At 37.1% G+C, this 15,546-nt stretch overlaps 1 protein-coding gene across 1 annotated transcript in view; it reads left to right on the forward strand.

Annotated features, from left to right (window-relative positions):
• TMC1 (transmembrane channel like 1) overlaps positions 1-15,546 on the forward strand; it is a 174,169-nt gene that overhangs the window by 139,202 nt on the left and 19,421 nt on the right. The window contains exons 15-16 of the mRNA XM_015117946.3: positions 4,771-4,899; positions 13,797-13,864. Of these exons, the coding sequence (XP_014973432.1) occupies positions 4,771-4,899; positions 13,797-13,864 (197 nt within the window). The remainder of the gene's footprint in view (positions 1-4,770; positions 4,900-13,796; positions 13,865-15,546) is intronic.

Consider the following 15,546-nt stretch of genomic DNA (forward strand, 5'->3'; position numbering starts at 1 on the left):
AATTTGAATCCAACTGAGATAACCAGTTTCTAATTTTCCAGATTTTTTCTTTTCATATACATGTTATGAAATACATACACATAATATGTATATATACATAAGGTCTCTGTTAACAAATGAGTTCATACCACATATACTGTTTTGGAACTTTTTTAAAAACATATTTCCTATTACAGCATAGCATTTTTTGTACCTTTAAAACAACTTTGTTGAGCTACAATTTACACATAATATAGTTCACCCATTTAAAATACAAGATTTGAAAATTAACAAAGTTATTGAGGACAAGACTTAGCTCTGGATCAAGTGAGCTTAATAGATATCTACAGAACTCTCCACCCAAAAACAACAGAATATATAGTCTTCTTGGCACTACATTGGACTTGCTCTAAAATTGATTATATGATTGGAAGTAAAACACTCCTCAGCAAATGCAAAATAACTGAAATCATAACACAGTATCTCAGACAACACAGCAGTTAGATTAGAAATCAAAATTAAGAAACTCACTCAAAACCACACAACTACATGGAAATTGAACAATTTGCTCCTGAATGACTCCTGAGTAAATAATGGAATGAAGGCAGAAATCAAGATGTTCCTTGAAACTAATGAGAATAAAGACATAATGTACCACAATCTCTGGGACACACTTAAAGCAGTGTTAAGAGGGAAATTTTTAGCACTAAATGTCCGCATCAAAAAGCTAGAAAGATCTCAACTTAACATCCTAACATCACAACTAAAAGAACTAGAGAACCAAAAGCAAACAAACCCCAAAACTAGCAGAAGATAAGAAATAACCAAGATCAGAGCAGAACTGAAGGAGATAGAGACACAAAAAAACCCACCCTTAAAAAATTCAACAAATCCAGGAGCTTTTTTTTTTTTAATTTTTGGAAAAAATTAGTAGAATAGACCACTAGCTAGATTAATGAAGAAAAAAAGAGAAGAATCAAATAAACACAATGGAAAATGACAAAGGGGATATCACCACTGATCCCACAGAAATACAAACAACCAACAGAGAATACTATAAACACCCCTATGCAAATAAACTAGAAAACCCATAAGAAATGAATAAATTCCTGGAAACATACACCCTCCCAAAACTGAACCAGGGAGAACTTAAATCCCTGAATAGACCAGTAACGAGTTCTAAAATTGAGGCATTACTAAATAGCCTACCAACCAAAAAAAGCCCAGGACCAGATGGATTTACAGCTGAATTCTACCAAAGGTACAGAGAGGAGCTGGTACATTTCTTCTAAAACTATTCCAAACAATTGAAAAGAAGGGACTCCTCCCTAATTCATTTTATGAGGCCAGCATCATCCTGATACCAAAACCTAGCAGAGATAAAATGAAAAAAGAAAACTTCAGGCCCAATGAACATCAATGCAAAAATTCTCAATAAAATATCAGCAAACCAAATCCAGCAGCACATCAAAAAGCTTATCCACCATGATCAAGTTGGCTTTATCTGTGGAATGCAAGGCTGGTTCAACATACACAGATCAATAAACATGATCTATCACATGAACAGAACTAAAGACAAAAACCACATGATTATCTCAATAGATGCAGAAAAGGCCTTTGATAAAATTCAACGTACCTTCACGTTAAAAACTCTCAATAAACTAGGTATAGATGGAACATACTTCAAAATAATGAGAACCATCTATGACAAACCTACAGCTAATATTATACTGAATGGGCAAACCTGGAAGTGTTCCCCTTGAAAACTGTCACAAGACAAGGATGCTGTCTCACACCACTCCTATTCAACATACTATTGGAAGTTCTGTCCAGGGCAATCAGGCAAGATAAAGAAATAAAGTGCATTCAAATAGGAAGAGAGGAAGTTAAATTGTCTTTGTTTGCAGATGACATTATCCTGTATTTAGAAAACCCCATCATCTCAGCCTGAAAGCTTCTTAAGCTGATAAGCAACTTCAACAAAATCTTAGAATACAAAATCAATGTGCAAAAATCACAAGCATTCCTATACACCAACAACAGACAAGCAGAGAGCCAAATCATGAATAAGCTCCCATTCACAATTGTTACAAAAAGAATAAAATACCTAGGAATACAGATAGGAACTCTTCAAGGAGAACTACAAACCACTGCTCAATGAAATCTGAGAGGACACAAACATATGGGAAAACATTCCATGCTCATGGATAAGAAAAATCAATATTGTGAAAATGGCCATACTGCCCAAAATAATTTATACAGTCAATGCTATTTCCATTAAAGCACCATTGACATTCTTCCCAGAATTAGAAAAAATATTTTTAAATTCATATGGAACCAAAAAAGAGTCCTCATAACTGAGAAAATCCAAAGCAAATAGAACAAAACAGGAGGTGTCACACTACCTGACTTCAAAGCATACTACAAGGCTATAGTAACAAAAACAGGTAGACAGAACAATGGAACAGAATAGAGAACACAGAAATAAGATCGTGCACCTGATCTTTGACAGACGTGACAAAAACAAGCAATGGGGAAAGGATTTGCTGTTTAATAAATGATGCTAAGAAAACTGGCTAGCCTATGCAGAAAATTGAAATGGGACCCTGTCTATACACCTTATACAAAAATTAACTCTGGATGGATTAAAGGCTTAAATACAAAACCCAAAACTATAAAAACCATAGAAAAAAATCTAGGCAATACCATTTAGGACATAGGCATAGGCAAAGATTTCAAGGTGAAAACATCAAAAGCAATCGCTACAAAAGCAAAAATTGACAAATGGGAATTAATTAAACTAAAGAGCTTCTGCACAGCAAAAGAAACTATCATCAGAGTGAACAGACAACCTACAGAATGGGAGAAAATTTTTGCAATCTATCAATCTGACAAAGATCTAATGCCCACAGTCGACAAAGAACTTAAACAAATTTACGAGAAAAAACATACAACCCCATTAAAAAGTGGGTGAAGGACATGAACAGACGCTTCTCAAAGAAGAGATTCATGCGGCCAACAACCATATGAAAAAACACTCAACATCACTGATCATTAGAGAAATGCAAATCAAAACCACAATGAGATACCATCTCACATCAGTTAGAATGGTGATTATTAAAAAGTCAGGAAACAACAGATGCTAGTGAGGCTGCAGAGAGATAGGAAGGCTTTTACATAGTTGGTGGGAATGTAAATTAATTCAACCATTGTGGAAGACAGTGTGGCAATTCCTTAAAGACCTAGAACCAGAAATAGCATTTGACCCAGCAATCCCATTACTGGGTACATACCCAAAGGAAAAGAAATTATTCTGTTATAAAGATACATGCCCACGTGTGTTCATTGCAGCACTATTCACAATAGCAGAGACATGAAATCAACCCAAATGCCTATCAATGATAGACTGGATAAAGAAAATGTGCTATATGTACACCAAAGAATACTATGCAGCCATAAAAAGGAATGAGATCATGTCCTTTGCAGAGACATGGATGGAGGTGAAAGCCATTATCCTCAGCACACTAACACAGGAATAGAAAACCAAACGCCACATGTTCTCACTCATAAGTGACAGCTGAACAATGAGAATACATGGACACAGGGAGGGCAACAACACACACTGGGGCCTGGTGGTGGGTAAGGGAGAAGTGAGAACATCAGGAAAAACAGCTAATGCATGCAGGACTTAATACTTAGGTGATGGGTTGATAGGTGCAGCAAACCATCATGGCACATGTTTACCTATGTAACGAACCTGCTCATGTACCCCAGAACTTAAAATAAAAAAAAGAGAAGACATAAAAAATTTAAAAAATACACAATTCAGTGGGTTTGTAATATATTCACAGTTATGTATCCAGCATCACGATAGCATTTTGTTTTAAGAGCTTACAATATACCATTGTGCAGACATTTAATTTCTTTTATTTAATTAGTCTCCCAAGCATATTTGAATTTTTCCATTTTTAATCTGGAAGAAGCAGTACTTTCATGATTGTCTGTATAGATTTGTGCACGTGTGCGTATATTGCTGTCATAGGCATTTCTAAAAGTGGATTTTCTTGGTCAAGCTCCAAACACTTTAAAATGTGATGGATCTTAACAAATTTCTTCCCAACGTTGTGCCCAGTTTAACTTCCCCATCAGTTTATGCTCATGCTAGTTCACCACACTCACCAATATGAAGAAGCATGGATTTTGTATTTATCACTTTGTGAGGCAACAACTCATTGCTTTCATTTGCATTTTTATTATGTGGGGTTTAGGTATTTTTCAGTTTTAATGGACTGTTTGCATATATTCTTCTGTGAATTTTTAATTTGTGACTTTTGCTGGTTTCTTTATTTCTTTATTGGATTGCCCACCTATATTCATACTGATTTGTAAAAGCTTTTAATGTGTTAGCAATACTCACCCTCTATCATATATGTTGCAAGCACTTTTTCCACATTTGTCTTTCAAGTCTGTAAATAGTGCTATTCACCACATAAAATTTTAAACTGCTGTGTGGCCAATATTTTCCTGGTTTTGGTTCTTGTATTATGCTCATAACATTTCTCAGTAAGAAGAAAACTGTTGATTTAGTAAATGGGAAATAATTATTTTTAAAGTAATAAAGTCGGGGTGAAATATTTTTTATTTACTTGATATGACTAGTTGTTTTCTTCTTTTGCCATTAATTGCAGTCTTCAAGCCAATGCTTCTTTAGAAACATGACAGATTTAATACCAACACTAGGACCATTTGAAGACAGAGCTGTGTGTTTTAATAGAGATAATATCTCAACAGGAGTTTGTGCGGCTGACAGTCTCTGATGTTCTGACCACCTACGTCACAATCCTCATCGGGGACTTTCTAAGGGCATGTTTTGTGAGGTTTTGCAATTATTGCTGGTGCTGGGACTTGGAGTACGGATATGTAAGTATGATGTTAATTTTGCTCTTGTAACGTTTTTCCTTTGTAATTCATCATTTACACACACTATATAGGAGAAAGGCATCACAGAGTTTAGTGGATGGGATCACCTTTTTAGGTGCCAATAAATGACGACCAATGAGTACATTTATAATGCAGAGAAGGTCAGACTTGAGTATCATGGTTTACAATATTCTAGTAAAATTAGCACAAAATAGCAAAAGCAATGGACTTCAACTTGTTAGTTGAAATGTTGAACTCAGTAAATCTTGGCCCTGTAGCCCACCTTCTCCCTATAAAATTACTAGCATTTCTAGAAGCAGGGAAAGGTGGCTAATATCAACTGCATATTCTATTATGCCTTTGAATTCTACTAAACTCCTGGATACTATCGTGTGCCAGTCACTCTGCAGTAGATGGGGGGGATAAAAGGATTTGATAAATATGGTACTTGCTTCACAAAGTTCACAGTCTAATAAGAGCTTGACAGAGACACACGCAAGAGACTGCAGAAAGCTCAAGGAAGGCCTAGTTTGCTGTCATGCATCTGGCCAGTGGTGGAGCTGAATTCTGGAAGGGACGGCTTCTTTTCCTGAAACAACGGCTCGGGTTTCTCAGAACCACACTGGTACTGACTCCATCACCAGCTTTCCCTCTATGCTCAACCGCAGGTCCCCCAACAAAGTCTGAGGGCAACAGCACAGTCATCACTCAGTGACTAGCACGTTGCCTGGTTTCCACTGTCCTCCTTTGCAGTCAAACTGGCTTCAGTCATCCCGGAAAATATGACCTGGGGGGTTGGTAGTACTCATTTGCTTAAAATCTTCCAGTGACTTCTCAAGTACTTAGAATGATTTCCAAATCCCTTTCTAGGCCTTCAGTACCCTGGATGATCTGCTTCTTTTCTTTCTTTCTCAAGTCATTTGCTACCACTTTTGCTCTCGCTTTGTAAAGTTCACAAACATGGGCTGCTTTTTAGGCTCAAACGCAAGACGGTCCTTGCATTTGTAATTGCTGTTTCTCCCGCAAGGGGTGCTGTTGCCCTAGAACTAGGAATGGCTGGTTTCTTCTTGTCATTAAAGACTCAGCTATTATGTTACCTCCTTAGAGCTCTTCTCTGACCACCTATTCTAACGTAGCTAATCAGGCACTGTTAATATCAACACACTGTTCTGTTTTCTTCATAAGATGTGCATCTATTTGACATTACTCTTGTAAAATGTACTCATGGTCTATCTCCCTTTGTTAGAATGGATACTCTATGAAAACAGAGGCCCTGACCTCTGTTATGTGAACTGTGCGAGTCACGTAGCAGGCATCATGTCTTGACTGGCTGTTTGAATGTTGGACCTCCTCATTTTTGCACCATCAAGGCAGCACTGTCTATTGCCAGAACTCTGCCTCCTTCGAAGCATGTGCCCATGGAGTCTCAGTGTAATGTTTTTGAGTTATTGAGCCAGTAATGCTTCTCTCCTCACCAGTGAGGGAATATCCTTTATAGCTGATCTTCTATCTCTTTTATCTCCTGCCCTCTAGTCTCTGGATAAGTCCTACAGTTAGGACTGTTTTCAAGATTTCAGGCTAGGTCTGTCTGGCTGTCTGACTTTGAGATGGTACCTTTTATGAGGTCATCTCCATCACCCTCATTGAAAGTGCCTCCTCGGACTTGCCAAAAGCAGTTAGGTAATGCTCTTCGGTGAATGACAGTGAGGTAATGGCTATAGATACAGGATGCTCTTGTGTTGCTTTCCCATTCTTTGCTATGAGATATTCAGCTGGCTTGGTTTCATTTCTATTTTCCTTGCCTGATTCAGCTCCTCTGAGGCAGACATAAAAATTGCCATTTCTTCCTTAGACTATTGCTTGGCTTGTGCTTACCTTTTATCCCTTGGCTGCTTTCTTCTTAAGTGGCAGAAAACCTGACTGCAAATAGGAAGTCAATATTACATGACCTGGATGCATAAAAGCTGTAATTAAATGACTGTAATTTATTATTTATTGACTGCTGACAGTGTTCCTGGGTTAGTACAAAGTACAGGAAAAAAGACAAGTTCCCGTTTTAGGTCACAGAGAAGGAATTTTCTCCCACGTTACCTTTGGAAGGCTCAAAAAAGCTCTGTCAGAATCAAAACAAGTGTTAAAACATTAATGATGGATGATGAATCTTTGATGTAGATCCCATTGTCATTGACTTACCAAATGGATAGCTTACATGAGTGAGGGCCTACTAGGTGCAAGCCATTATGAACAAACTCTGTGCTAGGTGGTAAAGGAATACAGAGATGTAGAAGATGTAGACTTACGTAGAGGTTGCAAATGTGGCCTGCAGGGTGGATTCAGCTAATGGTTATTTTTGTGTGGTATGCCCAGTGGTGGTGTTTGTTTTTGTTTCATTTTTTATGAGCTAATACTTTAAAATGAGAGTTTTTACATAAAAACACATGGATTTCTTGTTTTTCTTGAAAGGCTGGCAAAATTAAGTCTGTATTCCCACTAGGGAGAAATTGGCTAGAGTTGAGAAACCACCACCATCTGCAGTTGGGATATTCATTCTCCAGTTCCTCATACTCTTCACCACTCTTTTCTCTTGCAAACTCCCAATATCAATAGAGAAATCAATTATATGGCCCTTTGGAAGAGAAAGTGTGTGTGTGTGTGTGTGTGTGAGAGAGAGAGAGACAGGTGTGCATCAGTAGAAATGCAGACACGGAGGAGGAGACATTTGAACTAAGTCTTAAAGGATGATCTGGATTTCAAGAGATGAAAGGAAGAGTTCCTGGTGGAGGGACAAGTATAAGACAGGGTCCCAGAGCTAGACAGTATGGACAATCCAGGTATAAATTTAAAAAACTAAAATGAGGCTGTTTTAGAGCAGAAAAGGCTGATAAGAATGTTTCTCTGTTATTCTCCTAGACCTGCTAATCAACAATATGGTTTCAGAAAGTACCTGTCATGAAGGGAAGGACAACCTGAGATGGGCAGAGGAGATACTTGAGAATTCTGTCAGAAATAAAATATAAAAACATGATCCTTTCTGATACACACATGCACGCACACGTACACACACACACAAAGCACATTTTTGCTTCTGAATTACAAAAATAATGCCAGTTTATTGTAGAAAATTTGGAAAATATAACGAAGCTAATATGAAAATAAAAATCATATGTAATCTCTGCCACTAATGAGACTATTTGGATTGTTGAATCAAATAGTATTAGATAACAAGCACTACATATTTATATATAGTAACATAGATTTTTATAAATATACACATATATACATTTCTATATGTATATATGTATGTGTTTAAACAGATAGATAGTAGACTGATTACCTGCTTTTATTTTTTTTACCTAACAGTGATCATTTGCCAATACTTTTAACTGTTGTTTTGTCATATACCTTTTAAATGGTTGTATAATATTCTGTATGTGGGTGTAGTGTAATTAATCTAATTAGTTTTAATTTGCTTTAAGTTGAACTGTCTAATTATTCTTATGATAATAAGTGTGATGACATTTCATTATATCTGTAAATAAGTATCTTCATAGATAAATCATAGTGGATGCATAAATTATTTTCTTATGATAAATTTCTCTGAGTTGAATTGCTCAGTCACAGAAGAGGGCTTTAAAAAAGTCTATTCATTTTTATTACAACAGCCTCTGTAGAAACTCTGCAGATTTCAGCATTAGATTCAGAGATCTATAGAATGCTAAAGTTAGGTGGATTTTGACACAAGCAATTGTAATGCTTGTATTTAACATGTGAAAAACTGCATCTGTGAATTGAAATGAGGTTCCTAAGTTTATGTAGCCAGAGAATAATAAGGACAATGAAGTACACTTCTGGACAAAAATGTTATGTTAAATGTACTGAATTATATACTGGCTCTACCTGAGTAAGTTGGGGTAAAAGGGATTGTGAATATTTTTCAAGACATAAATTTATGGTCATAGTGTTATCACAACAAACCTATGGAGATTAACTAAGGTGGGAACATTTCTGGCTTGGAGCAGATTGCTACCCCAATGTAAGTTAATGTAATGTAAGTTAATATCTCCCAAGGCTTCTCTGAGCACAGTTCTCAGTGTTTCAGAAGAGTTCATGGGGAGTAGAATAGTTTGTCCCTAGGAAGGATTTTAACTGCTCTAATTTAATACAAAGTGTGGCCTCTTGTAAACTCTGGGTTTTCTATAACAGTTCAATGCAGAATATCTTTATCTTTACTTCAGTTTTTGTTGACACCATTCTTACTATTTACCAACAAAGCAAGTAAAGAATATTCAGGAAGAAATAGAATTAGATTCAGGGCATGATGGGGTAAGGGAATGCTCAATCAACTCAGCATGGTGTTCACAGTTGCATTTTTCAGGTGATCACTGCTCACTTGTGAGAGCGGAACAGCAATGGGAGACTGCTTTAAAGTCTGATGAAGGGTGCTCAAGATTATCCATAAATAAGAGGCATATAATTGACTGACTACCTGAGTGGATTCCCAATCATATTACATTGTATTATGTTACATCTCAATGTACTGCTTATTTACTGCAATGTATCAGAAACTCTACAATGTACTTTGCATATATTATTCCATGTGATCGTACATATACAATAAGCAATGTACTGCTTATTTACAGCTATGTATCAGAAACTCTACAAAATACTTCACATATATTATTCCATGTGATCACACCAGCAATGCTGTGAGGTGGTATTATTGTTCCTACTTTACAGTAAACGGAGGTTTAGAGGATGTTAAATAATTGCTCAAAGACACATTGCTGGTTAGTGGTAGAGATAGGCCTGAAATTCGAGTCTCATCTCCTTCAAACCCATCAACCAAATTTCCATCATGTTGAATGTACACTGTAATGCTTGACTCTAGAAATTTTAAAAATTCTGCCAAAACTTGAATCATTAATGCACTAAACCTATGGCTTTTAGAACTCAAAGTGTTCCTAGGCTTAGGCAGGTAAGGTAGAATGGAGTTAGGAAATGAACTGGGATACAGAATTAGAAGATCAATGGTTCTGTAGCTGGGAACGTGGAGATATTATACATCAGTTCGGGAAGGTAGCATGATAAAGAGTCAGGAAGAAATCATCAGCATCCCATAAGGGGTTGAGAACATGGGAACAGGAACAATGCAGACTGCGTTTTAAGTGTTCCTTGAATACGTGGACAGGATCTGTCTGCAGTTAACAGGTTCCTACTCTCCACTAGGGTTGAAGTACAAAGCCTCAAGTGTTCAATCATCCTAGCAGACGAGGCTAGAGTTTGTCCTAGATCAGTGCTTCTGAAATTTGAGCATACGTCAAAATCCCCTGAGGACCTGTGAAAACAGCATTTCTGATTCAGTAGAACTGGGGCAAGGCCCGAGAATGTGCTTTTCTAATAAGTTCCCAGGTAATGCTGCTGACTCTCGTCTGAGGACCACACTCAAGAGCCACTGCTCTGGAGCCACAGCCCAGACCAGCTTGCAGCTCCAAGCAGAGTGATTCCAGCTGTGAGAAATGGGATTTATGTGGAGAAGGTCAGGCAACTCATGCCAAGACAGAATTAATTCTCTGTGAGATCCTGAATTGCATTTCATGTTATCCACAGGTTGGCAATCTGCCTCAAATAATGAAACTTGCAGAGAGAGAAGGGATAGTCCCAGGCTTTTTCTTTGTCCAGTGAGCACCACATGTCTTCCCTCTAGGTGGGTGACTGACCTAGCACATCACAAGCAAAGGTCCAAAAATTAAACAACATCATTTCCAATCTGTCGACTATGATAGACTTTAGCCCAAATCCACATGGGCTTTTCTGGTGCTGGCCCCCAACAATCTTACCAGGAATGAGCAGTCATTAGTGAATTTATTACACTTATCTCATTCAAATAATTTTATGATCTCAAAGTTCAAGAGAATCTGTTTTTTTCTTTTTCCCTAACCATCTTTTACCTTTGAGTTTTTTCTATTTTAGAGACAGACAAAATATATTGCAAATTGATTTATATTTATTAAAGTATTGCTTTAAAAATTAAAAATGTAATATAACCTAATGTTTAAAAAAGCCTGCCTCTAAAACAATGGGCACTGACTTTTATACTACATATGTGTAGTTTTTTGCCTTCTCATATGTTTTAGTTTTAAAATGAGAGCTTCTGTGTTTATTGCATAAGTTAAATTGCATTTCTAAGGTGTTTACAGAGAAGCAATTCTTTCACAACTGGGTCTGATTTTCAACCAGTAACATATTTTTAGACTAGAAAGGGATCTTAGAAATGAACTAGTTCAGAGGTTGGCAAACTTTCGCTGTAAAGGGTTAGATAGTAAGTATTTTAGCTTTTGCAAGCCATAGTGTCTCTATTATAATTGCTAAACTCTGTTGTTTTAGTACTAGTCATAGATAATATTTAAATGAATGAATATAGCTGTATTCCAACAAAAATTTATTTGTTAGAACAGGTGGCAGTCTAGATTTGGCACATGGGCCTTAGTATGCTTACCCTTGGTCTAGTTCATTTTTATTGATTTATGTGTCAGGAAACTAAGCCTAATGAGATAAGTGATGTGCCCAGCTCACCTAGCTAAGAAATGGTAGAGTGACGTCTAAAATTCAGGTTTGAATCCCAGTCAAATGTCTATTCTACAAATCCACTTGTTCCAGTATGGCCACCCTATGTCCTTTCTCTGCATCAGACCAATTTATAGATCAAGGAGGTTGTTCCTCCAGCTGTCTCTGCTGCAAACACGGCAGAAAGCTAGGGACCCTAGGATGTCCTTTATGCTTTTCTAGTCAACTAGTTATAAAATATTTCATCTCCAATGACCTTCTGGAGGTTTATGTGCTCGTGAGAGAGTGAAGAAAATAGACATTTAAAACATTGAGCTTTTTTCCACGTTCAGTAGTTTGGTGGGCTACCTCATGACATCATTCTAAGGAGGCAAAGGTTTAAGATTTGATTTTTAAACTGACATAGAGAAAGGCTGTTCCAAGGCCACAGGTGGGCACAGGCCACCCAAATGAGCATTTTTCAGATGTGTTCTGTGATCACACAGGGCTCCAGGGGAAAAGTACTGAAGATCATCCAGAGCAGGGCACTCCCCCAGAAGGAAAAAGACTCAGAGTTAATGTTCTCCAGATAAGAAACAATTCATTTTTCTCCACGAAGGTCACATTTTTTTTTCATTGCTGATTTCAGAACAAAAATTGTCAACCAAACCTTTTTGTCTCTTGTGAACATTGCCCTTCTAGAAAATCTGCAAACTAGCAAAACACTTTGCAGCTGTCCTTCAACAGTATCTAGAATGATACTGCAGTTATCCAGGTCATCTTTGTTCTGTTTAATACACAGGACCCTTTGTTATTTCATTATGTATCATCCTATGATTTTACCTTGAGGGTTAACCATTCCTATTATGCCATACTTGCTGTTCTTTCCCTGAATCTGTTACAAGGCAGATTGTCACTATATCAGTCAAATAGGAGAGTAATACTGCCTTTTAGGAAAGTGATGAAGTTGAGGCCTGGATTCATGAGACTCTTGAGGCCAAGCATTTGAAAGTTGGGAATGGTTTTGTTGGAGTTCCAAATCAGGAACCAATTATATCTTCTTAACAAGTATATTTTTGAGATCTTGGGTTTGGGAGGAACAGAGGCTCTCTTGAGTCATCTTTGTGTGTGTGTGTGTGTGTGTGTGTGTATGTTGTGGAGAGAGTTGTTACGGGGATATGTGTGGTCTGAAGCACACCTGGAGATAACAGAATCTGAGCAGGGCTAGGAACCTGCGAGTGTCTTGGTCTCTTTTTCATGGTCTTCTTGGCCCTCTCATTTCATATTTGCTGCTCTCTTATTCCCTTATGACCAATTGGTCAGTCTCCTCTGATACTCTATCCCAAATTAAATAAAAGCCAGTTTTATTGCCCTTGCTAGTTAGCATTAACTCCATTGTTACAACCTCTTGTTAGGATGCCTAATGCATCACCAGGAAACCTTTGGGTGGGCCACCCTATCACAGTTTCCCACCTCCATCCTATTGCTTTTTGTGGCTCCTCTGCACAAAAAACAGCCTAGTGTTGCTGCCCTGAGCATGAAGGTTATTATCCAAGACATGGAGACTGGACATTCAACTGAATAACTTCTTAAGCTTTTGTTATATATATTTTTTGCTATATTTATTTTATGTTACAGTTAATTCACAATTTTGTTGAAAAAAGTTTTAATATGCAAAACTTAAAAAAGAAAAGGAAAACTATAGTCCATCACTCACATATAAGGTATGATTATCTTGCTGATTCTTTTCCAGTCTTGGTGTGTCGTTTCATATAGTTGATTAATGTGTGACTTTATATTTTTTGTTTAACATTAGTGCACAGTTTTTGCTCATGTATGTAAATATTCTTTCAAAATGATTGTAATTTGTTGCAATATATCATAGTATAAATATACTGTATATACATGACTAATGTTCAACACTTACATGGTTTCATCATTGCCTGTTAAAGTTTATCATCACATCAGATAATTTTATTAAGACAGATTCTAGAAGTTTTCTTACAGAGTCAAAAAGAATAAGATTTTTAAAGCTTTTAATATGCATTGTCAAATTGTTTTTCTCAAAGTTTGCTACAGTTTTTCCTTTCACCAGCAGTGTATAGGAGAGCCTGTCCTGCTACACTTTCAAAGCATTGAATGACAGCCTTTAAAAATGAGTCTCACTATGTTAAAAAAAAATAAGAAGGTGCTTTCTTTGTTTTATTTATCTCTGGTTACTTATCCTAGTGATTATTCTGCTATTGTTGCTGAAGGGAAGTAGCTGAAACCCTAGCCATGCCTACGCAGAACCACTTGCCTTTCAGTTTTGACCATGTGAGATGCTAACCCAATGAACATTGTGTCTCCTCTAGCCTTCATACACCGAATTCGACATCAGTGGCAACGTCCTCGCTCTGATCTTCAACCAAGGCATGATCTGGTAGGCCAGCTGTTGGACAGTTTATCACTTACAGAAAAGCCTCCCAGGTTATTTTGGCATAAAGCATTGAATCCTGGTGTTAGAGGAGAACACAATCGGCGTCTAACTCCATATTTACTTTTGCGAAGTGAATGCCTGTACATAGTTTCCTTTTTTTTTTTTCGTATCTTAAATGTCAGTCATCAAAGGTGTCTTTCTGTTTTGCAAGGCACTCCTTCATCAAGTAATGGGAGTCTGTGTTCTGGTTGGCAGATTTATTTGATGACTATATTTTTATATTTTGTGACACCAGGATCTAATATTAAAACATTAATAATTACATTACCACATGTTAAATACAAAATAAATTAACATAAGGCCTTTCTGAGAGACCGAGTTTATTTTTTTGTCACTACCAAATATATTTAAAATGTAACTTATAGCTACTTTTAAAAATAATACCTTATCAAATCCAATAGTTTATAGAGGTGAAACACATGTATTAGGAAAGTCAAGGTAAAATATGATCTTCGTTTTGTAACTTGTTTAATCGGGCCACTGGAACATCAGAATTACTATTTTTTTTTTTTTTTGATGTGTGAAGGGTTGTCATATCTTTTATCAAATAAAAGCATTCTCACTATAAACTTGACAGGTTAAGATGAGTCAATACAGTAGAAATCATTTTTGAGTTTAAGAGCTGAATCACGGACCACGTGTCTTGAAAATCTGTCACTTCAGATTTCCAGCCTATAAGCAGTTACAATAAGGCTACTTTATCCTGGGTATATGTGCCTAAGACAATATTATGCTACCAACCATACCATTGTCCTATTCACAAGTACAAGTATAGACTCAGTTTTTGAACAAGTTTCATATATTGTACAAATAGAGCTGTCCTGAATTATTAAACCTTTGGGTGCTGACAGACACTGGACCCGTCTGCAAATGCTAAAACTCTCTTGCTTCTGTCACACGAAGACCGCCCTCAAGGGCGCCATCATCTTGCCATGGGGACTGTTAAATTCCTGTGCCTGACTAGGTAAATCAATATGGAAAAGATGTTATACAAATATCGTTTCCTCCTTTGCCTGGTAGGTTTAAAAATCTAATTTTTATCCCCTTTTCAAAGTTTCCAAGTATGACTCACATGTCCAGACTCACTAAGGAAGGAAATGTATCTTTCATTTTCCAAGCAGGGAGGAAAGTTGAGGTGGCCCGAGGAATGTCTACTGACATGGAAGTAAAGGGAGCAGCTTCTGTGGGTTCTGAGTTTTCATTTCCTGGAGTTCAATTGGCTGTCATGGCAGAAAATGGCTATATGGCTATGGGAGTAAGGAGAAGCCACTGTTCTATCAGTGGCGTTTACACAAAGTGTCATAAATCCCTCAGCCTCGTGGTTACCATTCACACAGACATATGCTGCATGTCGATTGTGTTCTTTCAGAGTTAAGACAACAGATTGGCCTAGAAATTTGTTTTTATTGTCAGAAAACCTGTTATAATGGCTGTCTTGATTGGTTTCACTTGTGATTTTGCAACTATTTTTGTCCACTACTGTTCGTATTGAAATTCTTAAATATCTAACATGTTTTTCCAGTTCTCTCATGGGCAGATCCATTATCAGAATCTCTGCACTGTCATTTTCTGTCTATTAATTCTTCAGACAGTGGTCAGGCTGCTTCTGGCTAGTTTGAAGAGAA

Source organism: Macaca mulatta, chromosome 15 (genome assembly GCF_049350105.2).
Source record: "Macaca mulatta isolate MMU2019108-1 chromosome 15, T2T-MMU8v2.0, whole genome shotgun sequence".
NCBI classification, from domain to species: Eukaryota; Metazoa; Chordata; class Mammalia; order Primates; family Cercopithecidae; genus Macaca; species Macaca mulatta.